Source organism: Podarcis gaigeae (genome assembly GCF_964106915.1).
Source record: "Podarcis gaigeae genome assembly, chromosome: 17".
Taxonomy (NCBI): Eukaryota; Metazoa; Chordata; class Lepidosauria; order Squamata; family Lacertidae; genus Podarcis; species Podarcis gaigeae.
Window position 1 is genome coordinate 9,091,855 of NC_139694.1, and position 24,657 is coordinate 9,116,511.

The window sequence follows — 24,657 nt, forward strand, 5'->3', positions numbered from 1 at the left end:
AATGCTCTGTGAAACTAACAGTTGGAAATTTAAAGGTGACAGAAACATTGGCATGACAGAAATGTCAAGATGAAAAATTGGTTTATTTCCATCATTTCCATCATTACAAAAGAGATTTAATCAGATTAATGTTTTGATACTGTCATAATTGCATTTCCTCTACCATTTAAAAATAACTAATGAGAGTTTATTAATCAGAAATTGTTTACTCGGTATAATACAAAAGTCAATTTTTGTTTATTGGATAATTAGGAATATCTACAAAGTAGACAGTGATTAAAACATATTGATTGTGTAGGCACTGGCCAGAATAGTAATTGACATGAATTTTAAGAAATACTTAAGTAGTGAAGATTACAAGGTCCATGGAGTGGGAAACAATTTTTTTTCAAACACAAAATACCAGGGCAAATGCTTTCAATCAGGTATTTTAGCTATTATTGTCTCATTTAACCTTAGAATGCGATTGGTTTTTTTTTTAATTAAGCAAATAAATCAGAAATGAAAATGATTCCAATGGCAATTTAAAAATAAATAGATTACTTTCAATCAAACTGCATAATAATAATTATAATTATTAAAAGAAAAAAAAACCCATATGCTTTCTATTCCAAATCACCCAAACAATTTGTGTTCAGTTTTCAAAGTCTTTCATTTCAATGCAAATTGAAAGTGTGTATTTCGATCAGGGTTTCCCACACTTGGGTCTCTAGCTGTTTTTTGACTACAATTCCCATCATCCCTGATCACTGGTCCCGCTAGCTAGGGAGAATGGGAATTGTAGTCAAAAAACAGCTGGAGACCAAAAGTATGGGAAGCTCTGATTTAGATGCATAACTCGCACAAATCAGGATTTCATGTATATATCTCAAAGATGCTTCTTCAGCCTCTCATAAATTACTGCTGGATCCCAAACACCAGCCTGGAATGCTTACAGTGTGTCTGAAGGTGCTGAGACTTTGACTCTGCTGTATCGGAAGTGGGAGAGGGTTCTATTATTGGGGGTTTGCCACCATGAAGAGGGCCAGGGAGTGTGAGATATGGAGCGTCAGCTACTTTGTTTCCTCATCTGATCCAGAAGAAAGAAATTCCAGTGTTCCATCTATCATTCCCTGCCTGTCAGCATGAGATATTTAGGGTTTTTTCTGCCTCCTTCTGACCCAATTCAACAGGTAGAGAAATCTTCAAATCCCATGCTTCCTTGGAGCCAACGACCATAATTTCCAGTGACTGAGAAGTTGGGAAAGCCTCTCTTATATCTAGCAAAACTGTTTCGTTGGTGCTTAAAAGGTAAAGGGAACCCTGACCATTAGGTCCAGTCGTGGACGACTCTGGGGTTGCGGCATTCATCTTGCTTTATTGGCCGAGTCATGTGGCCAGCATGACTAAGCCACTTCTGGCAAACCAGAGCAGCGCATGGAAACACAGTTTACCTTCCCGCCAGAGTGGTACCTATTTATCTACTTGCACTTTGACGTGCTTTCGAACTCCTAGGTGGGCAGGAGCAGGGACCGAGCAACGGGAGCTCACCCCGTTGCGGGGATTTGAACCACTGACCTTCTGATCAGCAAGTCCTAGGCTCTGTGGTTTAACCCACAGCGCCACCCGCGTAGTTACCAGAGCTATTTTTCCAGAAAAGAAGGTGCCGGAACTCATCATGAACACCTCCCTCATTCTCTTAGAATGGCAATGGCGCCCATCTGAGAGGTGCCAGAACTGAGCTCTGGCTGAAAAAAAGCCCTGGTAGCTACCATCATTCCCTTCTCAAAGGTAAAGGTTTTATTTTTTTGCTTTGCTGAGGGTTAGGATCACCCATTATAATTATTCTTATTAGGAAGGTTTATTAAAAACAAGTCCTTTTTTGTTGTTGCTGCAAAAACTATCATCTTGCTATGGGAAACAATACAGAGGTCAACCTCTCCTGCCATACCACCAGTGTATTCTCCTTTGCTCGAGCACAAGGGGAGGAAATGCTCTAAAATTCGGGGGGGGGGGCACTACAGGAACTTCAGGACCCTCCTTCTCCCTTCCTTGCCCCATGGTTTATCTGGGGAATTGGAGCTGCTGTATCTCTACATACCCTTCAACATTTCTCCAATGAAAAAAGGGACATCCTAAGGAAAAGCGGATCAAGTCAGAAATGGGACGGCTTCTGTAAATCCGGGACTCTCCCGGGAAAATAGGGAGACTTGGAGGGTCTGTCTCTACAGAGGGGGAGGTATGCGCTGTTCCTGTTAGCAGGTTAGTGTGTATTCAAAGTGATTAAAAAACAACAACCACCAGCGCCCACAATTGGCCATCTTGAAATTCAAGGCGACCTGATTGGGTTTCTCTCCAGCCCTGAGTGACTTGCTCCAGCTTTGCACTTCATTCACACAGTACCAAAGGATTGTCCGAGGACAGGTGCCCCCTGAGAGTTAAGAAAAGAAATAGAATAAGAGCAGCTTGAGAAGCTTTAGCACGTGAAGGACAGCCAGTAACTACTCATTGGCAACAGACGTTCAGAGTCTGCTCTGAGAAGGGGCAAGAAGCCAAGTGAACGCCAGAGGGATGAAGAGCAGGCCAGCAAAAGGAAAGTTGCCCGTTGGGCTGAGAGCCTTGGAGGTCACCGTGGGAGGAGTCGCCTGGTGCTTGGCTTTCCTTTCTAGCGGAGGTGCAGGCGGGGATCTGGAAATGTCCCTGCAGGGCTCTGGTTCAAGGTCAACAATGTCTCGGACAAAGCCAGTCTCATTTCTCACCACCTCCTGGAGGTCAAAAAGGAAGAAAAACTTTAAGGATCTACACCTATTTTTTTGCTGTAGTTGTGAGGTTGGTACTACTTCTCCCTTGGAGAGATAAGACATAGTTTGAAATGGAAAATGATGAGGGGCGGTCTCCCTCGGGAGGTGGTGGAATCTCCTTGCTTGGAAGTTTTTAAGCAGAGGTTGACTTGTGGTTGCAAAGCACAGCACTTGTTCTCCTCTCTATTTAAATCTCCCTTTGTGTAGAGATTTTCAAAAGGGATACATGACAAATCTGAAGAATCATGAATTGTTCTGGTGAACCGGAGCAGTGCACAGAAACGCCGTTTACCTTCCCGCCAGAGCGGTACCTATTTATCTACTTGCACTTTGACGTGCTTTCGAACTGCTAGGTTGGCAGGAGCTGGGACCGAGCAACGGGAGCTCACCCCGTCACGGGGATTTGAACTGCCAACCTTCTGATCGGCAAACCCTAGGCTCTGTGGTTCTAAATATTACACGGGGCCTGTGTCTGGAGTTTGCCTTGGGAAAACTTCCCATTTACTTCATCAGGAGCTTTCCCCCCTGTGGAAATTGCAGTTGTGAGGGGACCTCTGGTTAAACCACCTCTATTTCCCCCAGTGTAGGGTCCTGATCTGGATCAAACCCTCTTGCATTAGCCATTTGTTTAATCCCACCTCACCCCACACTTAAAGACACAGCTCCTTCACCAACATAATGTGTCATTTGTTCCTTATGGGTCGGTGCCAGACTTGGGACTTGAATGAAGCAAGAGCAGGACCTGATCCTAGGAGCAGAAGGGTGTAAGACAGGGAGTCAGCCTATGCTGCCACCATCAAGCCCTGGCCAAAGGAGGGAACTGCAAGGAAACCAGAGAAACTTTGGATCCCCTTTCTGATTTTTCCAGCTGATGTTAACACCAAATACAAAAAAAATGCCCCCAAAACCTTGCTTACATCAATTGTTTTGATGACCACAATCTGATTGGCCTCCTTGCAAGCCTTCTCTGCTTTCTTGATGGTCTCTTGGTCCCATTCCACCAAGTTTATAGCCATCATTCCTTCCATTGCACTGGAGAAATTGAGGAGGAACACAGGAACAGAAGATTAATGCTTCACAGGGGCTGTGCCATAGGAAGTTGGCAGCATGGAAAAAGAGGCTGACCTTGGACGGATGCAGACGTATGGGCCTTCCAAAGGAGGATGAATGTGGTTTGAGCTTTAAACACACATTCTCTACCCGGGAAGGCAACCAATGGGTGGCTCAAACTTCTTCCATCACACTTCAGAACAGGGATGAGTGGCTAACCTTTTTTTTGGCCTGACAATGACCCAGATTACCCCAGGCAACCCTCCAGAGGGCTCATGCTTGTATTGAGTATGGATAATCTACACAGTCGCCTTCCCAAGTCAGTCACAACCAGCAGCACACAGCCACCCCGAACTCTGTGGATCAGCTGATGAGGGAGATTACCACCCGTTCCCTACACCATCACATGATAGATCTGATGAATGAGGGTGGGCCCAATTCAAAGAGGTGGTTTTGACCTATAAAGCCTTAAACGTCTCAGAACTGCAATACCTCAAGGACTGCCTCTTTCCATATGAACCTCCCCAAACCCTGAGATCATCTTCTGAGGCCTTCCTTCGTGTGCCTCCTCCTTGAGAGGTCAGGAGGGTGGCAACACAAGAAGGGGCCTTCTCTGTGGTGGCCCCCCACCTGTGGAATGCTCTCCCCAGGGAAGTTCACCTGGCGCCTTCATTATACACCTTTAGGCACCAGGCAAAAATGTTCTTTTTTAACCAGGTTGACCTGATTGACATCCCATACCCTTTCAAAATGTGGCTATTTTGGGGTGTGTGTGTATTATTGGGTTATTGTTCTTATTTTAATTTTATATACTGCGATCTTTTCTGTGAAGCGCCCTTAGACCTCCGGGTATAGGGCAATATATAAATTCAATAAATAAAACAAGTAAAAAGCCCTATCAGGGTGGTGGGGGCTGTGCCCTATTTTTTTTTACTTTTTGGACACCGCTGCCACAATGGATTGGATTGCGTCCCCCCCCGAAAAGTTCACTTAAGGAGGCCTGTTTAGCCCCCACAAAAATCTGTGGATTGGCAACCGCTGCCTTATAACGGTCTGCCTGCCTCCATCCTGTGACACGATTGCAGATCGGATGCTGTCTGTGTCCTGCCATGGCATTCAGGCGCCTTCTCAGAAACACTCACTCTGCTGCCTCTTGGCCCAGCTCATGGGCCACCTGTTGAATGTCTGGGTATCCCATGCAGCTGGAGATGTTGTTTCGAGGATAGTAGAAGAGGAAAGCCAGACACATTTCGTTCAGAGTACTTGGTCCGCCCTGAGGGAAAACAAAGGCCAAATTCATTTAAGATGCAAGAGTTTTGAAAAACAAGAAGCTTTTCTATTAGAAATTTTAGGTGCAAAGGAGGGATGCGGGTGGCGCTGTGGGTTAAACCACAGAGCCTAGGACTTGCCAAACAGAAGGTTGGCGGTTCAAATCCCCGCAACGGGGTGAGCTCCCGTTGTTCGGTCCCTGCTCCTGCCAACCTTGCAGTTCAAAAGCACCTCAAAGTGCAAGTAGATAAATAGGTACCACTCCAGTGGGAAGGTAAACGGCGTTTCCGTGCGCTGCTCTGGTTCGCCAGAAGCGGCTTAGTCATGCTGGCCACATGACCCGGAAGCTGTATGCCGGCTCCCTCGACCAATAAAGCGAGATGAGCGCCGCAACCCCAGAGTTGGCGACAACTGGACCTAATGGACAGGGGTCCCTTTACCTTTTATAACAAAGGAGCAGGAAAGACTATTTACACACGTGAGGACAGCAGCGCGGATACTTTTGGCCCAGAGACAGAAAGAAGACAAAGTGCCGACCAGAGAAGAATGGCTGATAAAGATGATGGATTTACGCCGAAATGGCAAAATCACATCAGAAGATCAGAAATCAAGAAGATAGTAATTTTACTAAGGAATGGGAAAAATTTATACGTTACCTCGGAGAACATTGTAAACAACTAAAAACTTTGGCAGGACTGTAACAACATTTGTAATGTAACAAGAACTATGGGGAATTAGGGAATTTTAAGAAAATGGAGAATCTTATAAGATGCAGTTGAAAAAGTAATCCACGTCAATGGAATCCACGGAGGGACAGAGGGAAGTCCAAGGCTTCAGGGAATTCTTTATGTGTATGATTATGATTATGATTTGAAGACAAATGTAGACTGCAAAAACCAATTAAAAAATTGTAAAAAGAGAGAGAGAGGGTTTTGGCCGCAGTGCAGCAGCATCTCTTGCTGGCTCCAGGTATCAGCACAGCCAGAGTCAGGAAAGTGCTGTGCAGGAAGAATAGCAGAGACAGGCACTACAGACCTGTGCCTTTGCAGAGTAGAATTCCCCCTGGCACGTGGGAATCAGTAAGAGATTTGTGGGAACACCCAACCCGCCATATCATGTTCACAAATCCACATCTCACGCCTTGTTCTGCGGACTCTGCCCCATATCTCATCCCCCAACTCCCCTGATACTGGCCTTGCTTTCCCCTCCTTCCACCACACCCAAAAACCTTTGGTGGCTCTGCAAGCTGTTACTAAAATATTTGGGTATTCTGGGGACAGCAAGATTGGATTTAGCAAAAGTTGCCCTCTCCCGAAACCACCTTCCCCCTTATGCTTAGGTCATGGGAAGGCAAACTAAGGCTTGGGGGCCGGATCCGGCCCAATCGCCTTCTAAATCTGGCCTGCGGATGGTCTGGGAATCAGTGTGTTTTTACATGAGTAGAACGTGTGCTGTTATTTAAAATGCATATCTGGGTTATTTGTGGGGCATAGGAATTCGTTCATTCTCCTCCACCCCACAAGGTCTGAGGGACAGTGGACCGGCCGCCTGCTGAAAAGGTTTGCTGACCCCTGGGCTTAGGTGGTTTTCAGTCAAGGACTTACGAAGGTCAGTCCTGTCCGGTCTTTGGTTTGATAGTGACATTCCACCAGGAACTCATCTCCCTGTAAAACACAAGAGGACACGGGGTCAAACCTATAGCAGCAGAGGGTCGCTGCTGAAAATGGCTTTTTCCCACCAAAGCGTGGCCCAAAGGGAAACACTGGGATGACGTACTGATTTGAAAATGACCTCCTCCTTCATGCCTCTGGTCTCCTGGAGATTGAAATCGTACTTGTTGTCTTCACAAATGACAGTCAGCTGCTCTCCATTCCTGGGAGTGGGGTGGGGGTGTGGAGACAAAGAAACAGGAGAGACAAACAAACCTGAGATGTGGCTGAGAGAAAACTGTAACTGGGATGAAACCAGGATCTGATCTAATGCCTTCCTGACAAACATTTCTAAGAGCTAATATTACTAAGTGAAATGACATCTGTTGGTTGGGTTTCAGTCTTCAGTATGAACAGTGAACTGAGTTTTCTGTCTGCGTTCCTGTCCCCCACCTGTTACACACTGAGCCTCTTGGGCTTGCCAATCAGAAGGTCAGCGGTTTGAATCCCTGCAATGGGGTGAGCTCCCGTTGCTCTATCCCAGCTCCTGGCAACCCAGCAGTTTGAAAGCACGCCAGTGCAAGTAGATAAATAGGTACCGCTGCAGCAGGAAGGTAACGGCGTTTCCATGCGCTCTAGTTTCTGTCACGGTGTCCCGTTGTGCCAGAAATGGTTTAGTCATGCTGGCCACATGACCCAGAAAGCTGTCAGTGGACAAATGCCTTTGACTAGACTTAACTGTCCAGGGGTCCTTTACCTTTACACACCATGAGTACACAGGCCTTCACTTGTTGCAGAATAATGGGGGTGCTTTCATTTGAAAACTGGGAGTGATCCATGCTATACCTCAGTCAGGGTGCTGAACTCTTCTGATCTCTCCCCAGCTAATCAGCTCAGGCGCTTTCCCCCTCAGCTGAGCTCCAGTATTGACCTTAGAACTGACCTAAGTGGACCGAATAGCTGCAGTGGAGCTTTTAAAACCAGGTACCCTTTCTCCACTCTCCCTGTGTCACTGGGGCAGCTTCACAGCTTGTCATTCAGCACCAGACCCAGCAATCTCTCACAATGCTAACAAAAACAAAGAACTATATAAATAAAGGAGCTACCTGTGGGACGCTGACACAAAAACCATGCACCACTATGCAAAAGAATGAAAAGATCGCTATATGCTGAAAGAAAATCATATGAAAATGATGTACTGATGGTATTTAGCTCCTAGTAAGTTAGCAAAAATGTATAAAACATGCTCAAATGTATGCTGGAAATGTAAGGAAAAAGAAGGCACCTTTTATCATATGTGGTAGAATTGTAAGGTGGTAAAAGGATTTTGGGAAATGATATTTAATGAGTTGAAAAAAATGTTTAAAATAACCTTTGTTAAAAAGCCTGAAGCCTTCCTTTTAGGAATTCTAGATGCTGAAATCCCCAAAGAGCAGAAAAGACTATTTATGTATGCGACCACGGCTGCACAGATGTTATTGGCCCAGAGATGAAAAGAAAATAAAGCCCCGACCAGAGCAGAATGACAGATGAAGTTAATGGACTATGCTGAAATGGCTAAAATGACTGGAAGAGTCAGAAATCAGAAAAACTTTAATAGGGGATGGGGAAAATTTATAATGTATCTTAAAGACCACTGTAAACAGTTAAAATCGTTAGTAGGATTGGAATAGCACTTGTAGTTTAAGGTTGATTCTGGACATAATGGAAGAAGTAAAGGGTTTGGATTATCATAAAGGATGCGGGAGGAACTGATTAATAATAGGACCCACATAAGGGAGGATGGAAGTCCAGGAGATTCCTTGGAATCATGTTTTTATGATTTATGATTGATATATCTATGTAAAATTTTAAGTTGAAAAATCAAATAAATATATTTTTAAACAGAGATTTAAAATCCTTCCCTCTCTCTCCCCCCCCCTCTTTTCCCTGCAATGTCTAGGCCTCTAGGGCAATAGTGTCTCACACCGAATGTAAACGAACTGTGAAAAAGGCTATGAAAGGAAAGTGGAGATGCTTATATGTATCTTTCCTTGTTTATTTGTTTGTTTTGTATCCAAACAAATGTTTTAAATAAAAACTAATTAATAGAAGTAAAAACACACACACCAAAGAACTAGTGTGGCCCACATAGACACTGGCTTTTCTTACCGGTACTGGACTCCTCTCACTCCCAACCCGGCCAAGTGCGTATGCAGCAAGTAACCAAAGACATGCATATCAGGCACTGGAACGCCATTCATCTGCAATCCGAAAACAGGAGTAAAAGGCCCATGAATGGCATCTGGCCCAGGAGCAGAGGAAGAGGGGTGTAGTGGGTGTGGGCCACCCCGGGTGTCACCACTGAGGGGGTGACAAAATGCCAGGCAGCACTCACCGCGGGGCCTGCAGCGCAACTGAGCCACACATCTCTCCTGGGAGAGACAGGTGGCTTGGGCGCGCGCGGGCTCCCCGCTGCCCAAACGGTCTGGCCTCTACCCCCCCCCCAGCTGTAGGGCAGCTGAGTAGTAGGAGCCAAGCAGACCCCGGAGGCCCTGCAATGCGCCCCGTCCCTATGGGCACCTTGGCCCGCCCATGGGCACACCGACCAGGCGCCGGAATGGCTTCCTCTGCCGCTGATCTGACCACTATGCTTTGAACACTTGCCCCAGCAAACATCTCAGGAAATCATCAGACATCTATGGAATGTTCTAGCAGCCAAATTTCAGCACCAGAACAGCCACACTAGGTACAGCAGTGGTTTTCAACCAGTGTGCCGTGGCACCATGGGATGCCATGAATGCCCCTCTTTCCTTCTCTCCCTCTTCTGAAACGTAAAAGATGCAGGAGCAAGGCCTGGAGAACAACACTGGCAACCCCACACAAAAAGCTCAAGAATTTGGCCTAGCTTCAATTTCTCTCTACAGTGAGGAACAAGCACTTCTCGCCTGCAGTTGTCAGTGCAAGACATTTTTACAGCTGGAGGCTGAGCCCTGTCTCCATCCCTACTGGTAGGGCAGCCCCGTTCCCTGCGGTTCCCCTGCTCAGCCTGTTAGCCCCCATGGCTGCTTTCTGCTGGGGAAATGTGCATGTGTTTCCCATGGAACGGGGAGTCTGACCTTAACCCTGACCTGCTCTTTGTAGAGCTTTTATATAGAATGCAATAAGAGCATATCTTTGAAATTGTAGCCTGAATATGAAGTATCAACGCTCAGTGCTAGTATTCGTTACTGAACTAGGGCGGGGAAAGGGCTGTGGAATACTCCGGAACTTACATCATCAAACTGACTGGTATTGCAGACACCGTAGGACATGAAGGACTCGGCTCCAGGGGGGAGGAAATGGATTGGAAATGTGAAGAATCCTGTCTGCAGAACCCCCATGTCATAAGGACGCAGCTCCGTAGTATAATAGAGTCGTATCCCTGAGTTGTCAATCAAGCCTTAGGAAAGAAAACCTGCAGGTGAGCAACTGGTTCTGTATGAGTTTCTGTGCAACTGAAAATATGGTTTGTTCACACTTCACCTTGTTCCATGCCTAGAAAATCATGAGTCCAAACTGTTTTCTGCTTTCTAGGCATGGGTCTGAGCGGTTTTGCCTTTGCCCTGCTGCTTTCCCCCAGAAATCCTGCTCTGTGAAGAACTCAATTGCTGTTTGCTCTGATTTAGCGCTAAACCACTGGTTTTCCCAGGGGAAAGCGGTGGGGCAAACAGAAGAGTGGATAAGCCCGTGGTGAGAGGACACTTTACCACGTGAGTGAAATTTTTTTGGGCTTCCGATAATCAAGATAGTATACATCTACTTGTACATTCAAAAGGGACACGGGTGGCGCTGTGGGTTAAACCACAGAGACTAGGACTTGCTGATCAGAAGGTCGGCGGTTCGAATCCCCGCAACGGGGTGAGCTCCCGTTGCTTGGTCACATGACCCGGAAGCTGTATGCCGCCTCCCTCGGCCAATAAAGCGAGATGAGAGTCGGCCACGACTGGACCTAACGGTCAGGGGTCCCTTTACCTTTACCTTACTTGTACATTCAACAAGGACAAGAAAAAGACAAACAGAACATCAACTTAATGTCCTACTTCCAAACTTCCAGAGGCATCTGGCTGGTAAACATTGCTGGCGTAGATGGATCCTTAGTTCTTACCAGTGTGAGACATGGGGCCTACCTCACCACTATCCTGCTAAGTTCCTCATAGTGATAAATATTTACTAAAGGACATGAAGAAATATGAATATTTATAGAAGAGCCAACACCAGGAGCATTTCCCAAGTACAGTTGTATCTTGGAAGTCGAGCGGAATCCGTTCGACTTCCAAAACGTTCAAAAACCAAATTGCAGCTTCGGATTGGCTGCAAGAAGCTCCTACAGCCAATCAGAAGCCACAGAAGCCCTGTCGGACGTTCAGGGTCCAAAAGAACATTCTCAAACCAGAACAATCACTTCTGGGTTTGTGACATTCGGGAGCCAAAACGTCCGAGTTCCAGGGCATTTGGGATCCAAGGTACGACTGTATCAGTGCTTCTGCTGGCCACAGTCCCCAACACCAACATCTCCCATTGTCCGGGTCTCCTGGTGCTCAATAACAGCTGCCCTAACATTTCTCCACAGACACTTCTAATCCAGTAAGACCAATTTTTTATATATAAAAAAATGGCCTCCAAATGTAGAAGCTGGCCCTCCTGTATCCATCACTCTTTATATTTCTAGGACTGCCATACTCCTCCCACTGGCTCTCCTTTCCTCGGCAAAGGAAACACCAGCAGGAATTAAGGAACTCTGAGACATGTAGTTCTTGAGAGAGGCACATATCTGTCAAACTACAACTCCTGGAGCTTTTGGTACGAGTTCTCCCACCTCTGAGATCCTCAGATAAGTTTCATAAACATCCTCAAGCATCACCTACAATTTTGCCTCAAACTCCGCCCTCCTGGAAATAGGCCGGAAGCCTATGCTGTAGTCCCTTAGTCCCCCTGAGTAAAGCATACCCAATTTCTCTCCCCATGCTCTGGCCGTGTTCCCTGCTCCTCATCAACACATCACCTTCCTCTTATGCAATCAATATATGTGCTTTACTCACCTGGAATCCCATTAAAATTGCTGTAGTGGACTTCTAACCGGATCCACTGGGGATCAATTGGTGTACCTATGGAGATTCCAGTTTCATCTGGGAACATGTAGCTCTAGTTGGTTGGTGGGGGAGAAGAAAGACAGCTATTAAAAAATGATCAGTTGACTGTTGTGTCCCCTGTTCTCTTGGCTTCTGAGCTTGATGTTGCACAGAGGTCAGTAATATTACAAATTCAGTGAGGCAGCAGTCCTAAACCCATTTACCTGTGAGTAAGCCCATACCCTCCAACATTTCTCCAAAGAAAATAGGGGTGTCCTATTTACTACTACTACTACTACCCTTAATAATAATAATAACAAAATAACAATAACAATAATAATACCTCATCCATCTGACTGGGTTACCCCAGCCACTTTGGATGGCTTCCAATATATATAAAAACATAATAAAACATTAAACATCAACTAAACCTTATGGGGGGAAACCTTCCCTATACAGGACTGCCTTCATATGTCTTCTAAAGGTTACTTATCTCCTTGGCTTGGGGGGGGGGGTGTCACATAACTCCATACCCTCCAACGTTTCTCTGATGAAGATAGGTCCCTAAGGAAAAGTGGGACATTCTGGAATCAGATCAGAAACCGGGAAGGCTTCTATAAATCCAGGACTGTCCCTGGAAAATAGGGATACTTGGAGGGTCTGTAAGTCTCATTTAATTCAATGGGACTTGCTGTTGGGTAGACACATAAGGCCGTAAAAACTCTGGCAGGGATCAATAGCGATCACATCTTCTAAACCAAATATTTTAAATAGTTGTATGGCACCAGTGAATGGTAGCTTGTTGAGGGAGCTGAAAGTTTTTAGGAAGGCCCTTTATTCAGAAAGCTACAAACCCCAGCCCAGTATCTAGATTGGACCAGGCACCTTTGCTGAGCTTCCCATTCACTTCAGTGGCACATGCTCAGGAAAATTTAGCCCCGGGGAATGGAACCCAGAAACAATGAAACTTCAGAACCCAGCTAAAAAAAAAAAAACACACCACAGCACCAAAACTCTCTCAGAGATCAGTTTTGAACTTCACTGCAGTAGTTTGACCACAGGTGAAAAAGCAGTTCTCATGGCCTGGGAAGTTCCCACATACTCACCCCTCCTCCTACAGCCCAGCCCACGACTATCTGGGAGCAGAGGGCAAAATCAGGATCAGCTCCGTAGCAGTCGCTGACCCCAGTCGGCAGCACACTGGCATTGCCGCACGCATAAACCAGGATGTGGTGCACCATGGTTTCGTTTCGAGGTGTGATCATGGCCTCAAACTGTAGACAGAGGAAAGAAAGAAGGAAAAACAGTGGCTACTTCATTAACCGGGATGGCTTCTGTAAATCCAGGGCAAAAGGTAAAAGGTAAAGGTTACTATGGGGTTGCAGCGCTCATCTTGCTTTCTGGCTGAAGAAGCCAGCATTTGCCCACAGACAGCTTTCCGGGTCATGTGGCCAGCATGACTAAACCCCTTCTGGTGCAACGGAACACTGTGACGGAAACCAGAGTGCACAGGAAAACCATTTACCTTCCTGCTGCAGTGGTACCTGTTTATCTACTTGTACTAGTGTGCTTTTAAACTGCAAGGTTGGCAGGAGCTGGGGCAGAGCAACGAGAGCTCACTCCATAGCGGAGATTCAAACCGCCGACCTTCTGATCGGCAAGCCCAAGAGGCTTAGTGGTTTAGACCACAAAGCCACCTTTTACCTTTTTAATTCAGGACTGTCCCTGGAAAACAGGGGCACTTGTGGGCAGGGGGTGGGAGTCTGTGATCCCAGTGCTGAAGAAGAAGAAATGTTAATAAAATATGAATTACGTATGTGCATTGGAGTTATCAAACAACAGCAAAAGTTTACTAAGTGGTCCCTGGGGGAATTTTCAAGCGAATTTAAATTCCTCCCTTTCATTGGATGGAGTGCATGGTTTGTCAGTGTTGATGTGACACCCCCTCCACCATCACCCAAAACCATCATTTTCTCCTCCTAAAAACCGGCTTACAGTGAGGTCTTTGGCTGAAACCTTTCTATGCTTCTTTCCCACAGTTACCTTGTAGATGTGGTGTTTTTCCTTGACTATTGGCAACGGTATGAAAGTGCAGGCGTAGGTGGTGTCATCCTCTGGGATAGGGAACTGCAAAACAAAGTCAAAACAACTCTGAGCGTTGTAGGGTTGCCAGCTCCTGGAATTTTCTGTGACAATAAAAAAAGCGGAAGCTGGCCCTAACATGAGGTAAGATAACTCAATTTGCCTTGGGCAGCAGATTGGAGGTTGCGACTGAAGGGATGGCAGGTTGTGGACCGCTTGGTGTCAACCTTTTTAAAGAAAAGCGATGGACCACCATACTGGACAGGAGGATAGCAATATTGTCCAACACAGAGAGACTAGTTCTTGCATACTGTATCCATATTGCTCAGGTACATGAGTACACCAGTTTTTAAATTAAAAAGGAAGCTCAGGTTTGAAGAGTGCTTATATGTTGCTGACATCCTACTATGGTATCCTGCTATTAAGAGTTTGATCATGAGAATATTTGATTTCCTTTGAGCAAATGACTATAGTGATACCTTGGGTTAAGAACTTAATTTGTTCTGGAGGTCCATTCTTAACCTGAAACTGTTCTTAATCTGAGGTACCACTTTAGCTAATGGGGCCTCCCGCTGCCGCCACACCACCGTGCAATTTCTGTTCTCATCCTGAAGTAAAGTTCTTAACCCGAGATACTATTTCTGGGTTTGCGGGGTCTGTAACCTGAAGCGTCTGTAACCTGAAGCGTCTGTAGCTTGAGGTACCACTGTATTCTTGAATCCACTGCGCTAGCAGGATGCAACAATGCTCATCTTCTGGGTCAGTCTCGCCACCCACCAGAATTGTTAAATACATTGGGTTGTATTCAACGTTTGTAATACTCAGATGAGATAGGGCTGCCATACGTCTGGGAAATGTCTGGGAAAACCTGCTGGATGGATATTGTTCTCCTTTTCTCTCTCTCTCTTTCTATCTCTCTGTTCTGGTGTTCTGTTTTCTGTATGCTTAGTATTAAGGTTTAGCAGCACATCCTCAGAAACTGTTCCACTATAAAACCAGGAGGTTTTCTAACTCACACATTTAGGTTAAAAATGTTACCTTGCCAGAAATGCTTTGGGGAAATTGCTGCTACAGAAAAAGCTTACTCATTAGTTTGATTTTTTTTAAAGTTTTGCAAATAGGTTTAATGTTTTTGGACAACATTTAGTGCTAAGAAGGCTCTAAGGGAAGATGGGTGCCTAACTCTCTTAAGGTTGAGCAACTGAATTTTCCTTGATTTTAGCAAAAAGGAACAGCGCGAGAAAAGAAAGAAAAAAATGTTGCAGAGGGTGATTTGAACAGTGAAGGAAGGAGCTTTGTTGGGTACAATCAGCCACTCTTCTGAAATGGTTAAAATGAGTTTAATAGTGTGGAAGAAACCAATGTCAATATATTTATTTGCAATACAATATTATTATTTGTCTAAGTGATTTGCAAATTTGTATTTTTACTTCAAGCTGCAATAATACGTACGCTGAAAAGCAAACAGTGAAAAATATACGCCCGTGTCAATAACATGATCACTAGTTTGAATAAATGAATGAAATCTGTCTTAATGGGAAACACTGAGACTTTTTGATGCTGAATGGAAATATCCAACAAGATCCATGCACTTTGCTGTAAGGCAGCTAGGGAGGTACTACTCACATCGTTGAGCTTCAGGTCATACACCTTGTAGACACTGGGTGAGTGCAATTCATCTTCAGTTGACAGCAGCATCAAGAAAAGAGATTTGTGGATTATTCTCCCTTTGAAGAAGTCAACTGTGTCATCCGTACCATAGCCAGTAATCAGTCGTAGTGTGTCACCCTGTGCAGGGAAAAGTTAAAAAGATAAATCTCCCCTCCATTATCATATTGTTGCAGCTAAGCTGGCAACTAAAAGAATAGATGTGCAACCTTACAAAAGGACAATCTGAGTGGACTCTCCTCTCCCTGACCACGTCAAAAAGACTGATACTGATGAATTGGAAAAATTAAAAATGCAGCTCCCTTCTACAATCGGATTGAAGACTTATCCAAACTCGCAACATATGAACAACTTGCATATAAACGCAAACTTGCCATGGACAAATTCAATGGCATTTGGAATCCATTCTTACAAACGCTGTAATAGGTTAAGATCTGGGGAAGTACAATAACAACTTTGTAAAATGTACAGTTTTGGGGTTCCCCTATCCCCCTTCCCCCCCTTTTCCAAGGGTGCTGTTTCTCTCCTTTTCACTCTTTTATTTACATCTCACCATATTTAGTGCACATATAATTCTGTACTTTTTGCATTTTCAATAAAGATGTTTTAAAAAAGAAGAGAAAGAAAGTAAAATCCTCTCATTTGCCATATTTTTGGCAGGATTCACCTAAGCAGCACCACCAGTGCAAGCTCTGCAAAAAGACTTCTGCTTGCACAATAGGGCTTGCCTCTTCTCCCCTCCCTATGCAACCCCCCAGAACAGCCCAGGGGGCAGAGAGGGGAAGATGTGGGGTCATTCCATTCCCCTCCCCCCAGAGACCCACCCAACCTAGGAACCTCATGTTACAAACCTTTTCCTCTAAGTACCATTGCATTAATATTTTAGTTGTGTGGGGTTTTTTAAGTGCCACTGATTTTATTGGGAGTGCAAAGCACCCACTTCAGCCTCTTGCATTTTAGCAAACAAGACTTTTAAAAGGGCTAGGAAACAATCCGCTCTAAAGCCAGCTGGACTTTGATGTGAACTGTAGCTGGATATGGCTGCTTTGGTTACCGTGATGTCCAGGTCATGCTCATCGCAGGTACGAAAATATCGCCTGAATGCCATGGTTGTGGTTGTCTCATCCTGGGTCAAGGACAGCAGCTCGTAGTCTTGGCTTTCGTCCTCCAAGACAGTTTCTTCATCTACACCATGCCAGTCCTGAGTGAAACAGGGAGAACAAATTTTTGGAAACACAGGAAGTCAAAAGAGCATTTGAATTCCTCATCAGCAACACATTTTTGGGGGGATAGCCTTTGACCACTAATTTGCATGTCCATTCTAATTCCAAATCCATCTCATTTTTTCTTCTGGGGCACAATTTATTGCCATCCCTAGCTGAAAGGCATACTGTATCTTCTTTAAAAGTATTTCTAAACTACGGAATACTTTAAGAAATTCTGAGCAGTGTACAAAAGATGCAGGAAAACAATGATAAAAACAGAGCTAAAAACAGGAATCCAGGAAAGCCTGTCTGAAGGCAGTAATTAAGGATGCTTCATGTATGGCAGAGTAAGGGGCATTTGAAAGGGCAGCAGCGATAGTGAAAAATGGCCATTTTCAGATCAATACTTTATGACAATGCATAGGGTACTGGGCCAGGAGTAAAATATGGAGGCTATAGAAGTAAGAAAAATGCCTACCAAACTCATCTGAAACACTGTACAGACAACCTTCCCTGTTCTGAGAGCTAGTCAATCTGTATATCCATGCTCTGGAACATCTATGTATGTATACCATTTTACTGCAATACAAACAAGCCACTACAGATAGGACATATGCATTACCCAAACACAAGGCTGTTGAATGGAGGCAGCTCAGACATTCAGGGCCAGTTTTCAAGCGCAGGTGCCGACCTTTAAAGCCCCAAACGGCCTCAGCCCTGAAGGAGCGTCTCCACCCCAATCATTCAGCCCAGACACTGAGGTCCAGCTTGGAGGCCTTCTAGCAGTTCCCTCACTGCGAGAAGTGAAACTACAGGGGACAAGGCAGAGGGTCTTCTCAGCAGTCATACCCACCCTGTGGAATGTCCTTTCAGCCGATTACAGATAGGTAGCCGTGTTGGTCTGCCATAGTCAAAACAAAAAAAATTCCTTCCAGTAGCACATTAAAGACCAACTAAGTTAGTTCTTGGTATGAGCTTTCGTGTGCATGCACACTTCTTCAGATACCCACTAAAGTATCTGAAGAAGTATCTGAAGAAGTGTGCATGCACACGAAAGCTCATACCAAGAACTGACTTAGTTGGTCTTTAAGGTGCTACTGGAAGGAATTTTTTTTGTTTTGACTTTCAGCCGATGTCAAAGAGTTAAAACACCTATATGATTTTTCGTAGACATCTGAAGGCAGCCCTGTTTTGAGAAGCTTATAATGTTTGTTGTTGCTGCTGCTGTTTTTCCTGTATATTTTTTGGAAGCTGCCCAGAGTGGTTGGGGCCACCCAGTCAGATGGGCAGGGCTTAATTATCCCCACCTCCATCCTCATCATAGCATGCTTAGACAGCACAGGTTGCACACTCCATTTTCTAGTGCTATACCATCCCTTTACCTTCAGCTGGGCAGCCAAGTGTGGCCCCATCTGCAAGCTGAACTGATGTTCATTGGGTCTGTTATGTTAGGGGGCCTACACAACAGAGACTACAATACCTTTGGAAGCACAGGTTCTCTTGGCCCCGTGAAATCATCACCTCTAAATCCTTTTGTAACTTCCTTCACAATGAAAGCAGCCTCCCTCTCCCTGCCCTGGTATTTGCAGATACAAACTCCTCGCAAAGAGGAAGCGACAGCTCATATTATTTTCATCTTACTGAGAAATAGACGTTGCCATCGGGAAGGACCCCGCCAATCACAAAGTCTGCCCCGGTCATCTCTCCGCGAACAGTGAAGCCAAAAGCCACCCATCCCCTTGTCTTGGCTTCCAGCTCAAAAGTCATCAAGCTGCTACTGTCTTCATGGTCCCACCGCAGGTAGATCTGGTGTGTGGGGTCGAGGAACGCCGAGAAACGCAGTGGAGGAACTGGGGAATGGCTGGAGCAGAGGCACAAGGTGGACAAGAGGAACAGCAGACTTTTCATACATGGGTGGCTCATCCTCTTGGGAGCAGAGAGCACCCTTTCTTCTCTCTCTCTCAGTGAGATCTCCCTCAAGCTAGCTAGCACCTTATACTGTGGAGACCCAGTTTATATGAAAAGCTGGGACTTGCTGGGACCAGTGCCAGAGAGGAGGGGCAGTGATTTTTATTCTCCGTATCAGATTCAGAAGGTGGGATAAGTGCATCATTTTACATAATGAAATGGCACCCTTCCCAATGGATATTTGTTGCTGCTGCGATTACCCCTTCCCCCTTTTTGCAGGTTGTGTGTGTGTGTTTTTCCTTGCACAGGCATTGTGCAAAACGTATAAAGCACCTTCTGAAAGTATTTGATTGTGTAAAGCTCTAGTGACTGCAAAGTTAACTGAGCTATCCAGGATCATGACCACATACCTGTTTTCTTTGTTTTGTAGGTTTTCTGTTGGAAACATAGAAACTGTTCTATTCATGGCATATCTTCACTCTATGAAGTATATGTCAGTACAGTTACTCAAGACAACAACATATTAATATATGTATTATATATATTAATTATAATATGAACTGGAGAAAAATTCTCTTGCCATTCTCTTGCCTTTGGCTGAAGGAAGAGGGGCAGGAAGCACCACCAAAGGATGCAAAGCTTCCAGGATTTGAATAGTAGTTGATAGGAAAACTGGCCCTTGATAGCCAATTGCTTTGGTGTAATGAATGGCCTGTGCTTCTCTTTGTTCATTGGATCTCATTACATAATGCAATCAAAGCTCCCTCCTCAGCCTTGCCCCCCCAATCTCTAGCATGCAGAATGTGTGCTTGTTCACTGCCTAATTCTTAACTGAGCCATCATAGGCTGATCATACTAATCTGCTGGAAAAGGAGAAAACTGAGAAGAGGACACTTAATCTTTGTCTTAGGAAAGGATTTCAATTGGCTCACATCATTCATCTCAGATTTTATTTACTTAGATGAGAGACTCGCAAGGACTTTGCTAGTCCATGGATTTGGCATTCTGTCCTGTTCTTGTGAAGTTGAAAGCTTCACCAACACATTTGGTGTTAGCTTCCTTTCCTCATTATTTCAGAGGGGCTAAGGAAAGCCAAATAATATTATCGCCTGTGGACATGTTCGAATTTAAGGGCACACACTGTTTACCTGTGTACCTGTGTGTTGCATGTGCATGAGTGTGGAAGAGCCAATATAAATGAGTGAGAAAGAACCAAAAACAAACTCCTAAATGTTGTTGTTGTTTAGTCGTTTAGTCGTGTCCGACTCTTCGTGACCCCCTGTACCAGAGCACACCAGGCACTCCTGTCTTCCACTGCCTCCCGCAGTTTGGTCAAACTCATGCTGGTAGCTTCGAGAACACCGTCCAACCATCTCGTCCTCTGTCGTCCCCTTCTCCTTGTGCCCTCCATCTTTCCCAACATCAGGGTCTTTTCCAGGGAGTCTTCTCTTCTCATGAGGTGGCCAAAGTACTGGAGCCTCCTAAATACAAGTAGTCTAATATGTCTGAAGATATGAAATTCATTAAGTAATAGTGATACAATATCGATACAAGCTGACCTCGATTTGAAAAAATGGTGCCTTGTGTTCAAGTAGTTGTCAGTTCATCCCAGTGCCTTTGTACGCATTGGCCAGAAGAATGGAAGGCGGAATAATGTTTGCTATGTACTGAGCAACCAGGTGGAATACTCCCTGACCACACATGAACCTTCAGCAAATTCTCTCCTTCTTGGTCATATTATTCTATTGTCTCAATTCAGGTGCAGAAAAGCTATTCCGCAGAGGACAGCATGCATTTGATTTGGGGGCTGCTTTGATATGTTGGAAAGGGAGAATACAGAAGAATAACAGGTAGTAATGGCTTAAGAAGAGATAAGGATAACATGGTTCTTCGAAAGGGAAGCCTTGAGTAAGGCTCATTGTCTCCATTCTGGTGTTTTAATGGCATTTGAGATGCCTTCAGGAAGAGGAAGATGTCTATGTGACAACAGGGAGAGATTAAGGTGTATTAAAGGAGATAAATAATAAAAAGGCACTTGTAGAAGACTTAAGACCTGGCACAGAACGGAGAGTGAAGAAAAACAACGAAATATAAGTCTGCTTGCATGACAATGGATGCATTGAGAATCCGTGTCGTTAAGGGGAGAGTGACATGTGCCCTGACACAGAAGGGGAGGAGCCAGTGGTTGTGAGTGACAGCTGCTTTAGTCGGTTCATTGTGTAAGGGAATAAAGCGACAGGAACTGATAGTGAGGGAGGTGGGTAGTCAGAGGACAGGATGAACAGAACCCGGGGGGGGGGGGTGTCAGACAACCTAGGCATTCCTGAAATACCTGTTGCCCTGGTGGATCTCAAAGAACAGAAGCTAAAATGAATTGGCTATATCATTCAGATGTCCAGTACAGGCATTTACATAACTTTAACAATCCAAAGGCACAGTCTGCCAGCATGAAGTACTTTTGGGTCACATTAATTTAAATCACATACCTAAATTGTCAAGGGGGGAGTCGATCTTGTTGACCACCCTGAGCAACTCGAAGGAAAAGTTGGGTATAAGTAACATAATACCATGGACTACTGCAATGCTCTCTATGTGGGGCTACCTTTGAAGGTGACCCGGAAACTACAACTAATTCAGAATGTGGCAGCTAGACTGGTGACTGGGAGCGGCCACCAAGACCACATAACACCGGTCTTGAAAGATCTACATTGGCTCCCAGTACGTTTCCGAGCACAATTCAAAGTGTTGGTGCTGACCTTTAAAGCCCTAAACGGCCTCGGCCCGGTATATCTGAAGGAGCATCTCCACCTCCTTCGTTCTACCCGGACACTGAGGTCCAGCGCTGAGGGCCTTCTGGCGGTTCCCTCACCGCGAGAAGCCAAGTTACAGGGAACCAGGCAGAGGGCCTTCTCGGTAGTGGCACCCGCCCTGTGGAATGCCCTCCCACCAGATGTCAAAGAGAACAACAACTACCAGACTTTTAGACAACATCTGAAAGCAGTCCTGTTTAGGGAAGCTTTTAATGTTTGAGGCATTATTGTATTTTAATATTGTTTTGGAAGCCGCCCAGAGTGGCTAGGGAAACCCAGCCAGATGGGCAGGGTATAAATATATTATTATTATTATTATTATTATTATTATTATTATTATTAATGAAAAGTCTCAAGGTAGCACTTACTCATAAATATTATTGTCAGAGCTGCCCTAGGTCCCAGCTCACAAAGGACCAACGCCAGTTCTCGTTATATACAAAAGTCTTTATTGTAGTTCAGTTTCGATTTCAAAGCCGCGGCGCGCAGCTCTACGTCTTGGACTCTAGACCGCTGAAGCTCCGTCTGAATCTCCTCCCCCCAGGCACCAGTTTAAGACTCTAGCCCTGCTCCACCTCTTCCTCTGCTCCTTCCTCCTCTGGGTCCGCCTGTCCGCTGGGGTCTTGCCCTTTCTGGACTCTTCTGATGCTGACTCCCCTGAGTCTTCCCCCTGCCTCCGGCGGGCTTTAGGACCTGGTTCCCCATCCGGGTTTTCGGCTGTGCCGCGCGCCTGTACATTTGAACTTGGCGCCCGCGCCCAGCCGGCAACCTTCCTCCTGACCATTACACTGCTCCTTTCACTGCTTCCCCCTTCGGGGGGGGCTAGCTGGGCCTGACCTCCCCTCCGTTCCCTCACTCTCCAACAGAGGCGTGGTCAGCCCTGACTCATCTTCTCCCCCTGCTGGAGGAGACGCTGGCCCTGAAGCATGAGACTCTTCCCCCCCACTACGCTCTGGTGGGGGAGCTGGCCCTGATCTCTCGCTGCTGTTTTGGGAGTCCCCGCTGGCCCCTTGCTTTTGGTGCGTCCCCCCTGGGACCCCCCTTGCCCTGGCCATCGGCGCCCCCTTCTGGGAATCTTCTGATTCGCTGGAGAAACTCATGGAATCTCTCGGGCCACTGTCATACTCCCCTACGCTGCCTTCCGATTCTTCCCCTTCGCTCTCCATTTCCTCTCTCCCCTGTGCCTCTGCTCCTGAGCCCCTGACAATTATGTATATGCTGCTTAATACACAGAAACCCAAGCAGTTTACATAAGGCAGTGAGCAAGCAAATAAATAAATAAATGAGGGGTGGGGCATAGAGAGAAAACATTGTTGCTAGTAGGGATGGAAAGGCCTGTCCCTTTCAGTTCTCTCAGTCTTTCTTTTTTCCAGCCTTAAATTCAGTTCCCTAATCTTGTATTTACATAAAAAGTCCTCACGAAAGTTCACCAGCATTTTCGCACCAATGTCTCCAAATAAATACATTCTTATATGAAGTTTTGCTGAGTGTCCACATTTTTGCAAGCGACTTTCCCTAATACAATGCATTTTTGTTAGTTATTTCTCTTAATATATTCATTTTTATGCACCCCACCCCCACTATATGCATTTTTGTAAATGCTTAGTTGGGGAGCGGCATTGCAAAATTCAGGTACGTGCAAATTTCGATACTGATAGCTGCATTTCAGCCCCCCCCTTTAAAAAGTGAGATTTTGATAAGTTTCCACTTTAAATGTGCACTGAATTTTATTTCTCCTCCATCCCTAGTTGCTAGATAGGAAAAATGCACAACCTGCAATTAAAATGAGGAGGCATTTTGAAGACTTGATAAACCTTTGCTCTGGGAAAGATGCCAGTTGGTCGCTGAAGGTGTGTTTGTCCACTAGGAGGTGCTGCACTCTTCAGAATGAATGTGCTGCTCAGATGGTGGGTCTAAAAACCAGCTTCCCCCAACCTGTGGGTTGCAAAGCCTGTGGGAGTGGGTTAAATATATATATGAAGCCGCTGGGAGAGATCATCAGGGGGTTGGGGCTGGGTGTTCATCACTATGCAGATGATACCCAGATCTACCTCTCCTTTAAATCAGAACCAGTGAAGGCGGTGAAAGTCCTGTGTGAGTGCCTGGAGGCGGTTGGAGGATGGATGGTGGCTACCAGTTTGAGGTTGAAGCCTGACAAGACAGAAGTACTGTTTTGGGGGGACAGGAAGCGGGCAGGTGTGGAGGATTCCCTGGTCCTGAATGGAATAACTGTGCCCCTAAAGGAGCAGGTGCACAGCTTGGGAGTCGTTTTGGACTCACAGCTGTCCATGGAGGCACAGGTCAATTCTGTGTCCACGGCAGCTGTCTACCAGCTCCATCTGGTATGCAGGCTGAGACCCTACCTGCCCGCAGACTATCTCACCAGAGTGGTGCATACTCTAGTTATCTCCCACTTGGACTACTGCAATGAGCTCTATGTGGGGCTACCTTTGAAGGTGACCCAGAAACTACAACAAATCCAGAATGCAGCAGCTAGACTGATGACCGGGAGTGGCCACCAGAAGCAAACAACACTGCTCCTAAAAGATCTTCACTGGCCCCCAGTGCATTTACGAGCACAATTCAAAGTGTTGGTGCTGACCTTTAAAATCCCAAATGGCCTCAGCCCAGTATACCTGAAGGAGCATCTCCACCTCCATCGTTCTGCACAGACACTGAGGTCCACCTCCGAGGGCCTTCTGACTGTTCCCTCACTGCAAGAAGTGAAGTTACAGGGAATCAGGCAGAGGGCCTTCTTGGTAGTGGCGCCCACCTGTGGAACACCCTCCCTTCAGATGTGAAGGAAATAAGCAGCTATCCTATCTTTAAAAGACATCTGAAGGCAGCCCTGTTCAGGGAAGTTTTTAATATTTAAGGCTGTACTGTTTTTAACATTTGATTGGGAGCTGCCCAGAGGGGCTGGGGAAACTCAGCCAGATGGGTGGGGTATAAATAATAAATTATTATTATTATTATTATTATTATTATTATTATTATTATTATTATTATTGGCTTGTTCTGGACTGCAGGCCCAAAGAAGGGCTTGTGGGAGTCGTTGGGTGCAGGGATCCCAAAGAAGGATGTCAAAAACACCAGAGTGATCAATTCTGGTGCTTTATTCTGTATTAAAAGAAAGGTGTAGACTT

General features: G+C 45.5%; 1 protein-coding gene and 1 long non-coding RNA gene across 2 annotated transcripts in view; one reads left to right on the plus strand and one right to left on the minus strand.

Moving 5' to 3' along the window:
- LOC310835321 overlaps positions 1-1,721 on the plus strand; it is an 88,845-nt gene extending 87,124 nt beyond the window's left edge. Inside the window, exons 2-3 of the long non-coding RNA XR_014559549.1 lie at positions 1,053-1,290; positions 1,621-1,721. This is a non-coding gene — a long non-coding RNA (uncharacterized lncRNA). The remainder of the gene's footprint in view (positions 1-1,052; positions 1,291-1,620) is intronic.
- Position 1,722: 1 nt separating this feature from the next.
- LOC310834772 (putative DBH-like monooxygenase protein 2) lies at positions 1,723-18,768 on the minus strand. Its single transcript, XM_083719045.1, has 13 exons — positions 18,435-18,768; positions 16,643-16,789; positions 15,547-15,708; positions 13,882-13,965; positions 12,945-13,112; positions 11,809-11,911; positions 10,003-10,169; positions 8,900-8,991; positions 6,876-6,972; positions 6,704-6,763; positions 4,973-5,103; positions 3,698-3,812; positions 1,723-2,744 (listed from the first exon to the last, which is right to left on the minus strand). The coding sequence occupies exons 1-13, from the start codon at positions 18,714-18,716 to the stop codon at positions 2,502-2,504; spliced, it is 1,851 nt and encodes a 616-aa protein (XP_083575171.1). The 5' UTR covers positions 18,717-18,768; the 3' UTR covers positions 1,723-2,501.
- Between the last annotated feature and the right edge of the window lie 5,889 nt (positions 18,769-24,657).

Excerpts from the sequence above, each read along its gene's own strand:
- LOC310834772 (XM_083719045.1), bottom strand. The coding sequence starts at position 18,716 with ATGAGCCACCCATGTATGAAAAGTCTGCTGTTCCTCTTGTCCACCTTG. Across the intron at positions 6,764-6,875 it reads AGGAGGTCATTTTCAAATCA|GGAGATGAGTTCCTGGTGGA; the intron begins GTACGTCATCCC and ends TGTGTTTTACAG. Across the intron at positions 3,813-4,972 it reads CTGGGCCAAGAGGCAGCAGA|TGCAATGGAAGGAATGATGG; the intron begins GTGAGTGTTTCT and ends CAATTTCTCCAG.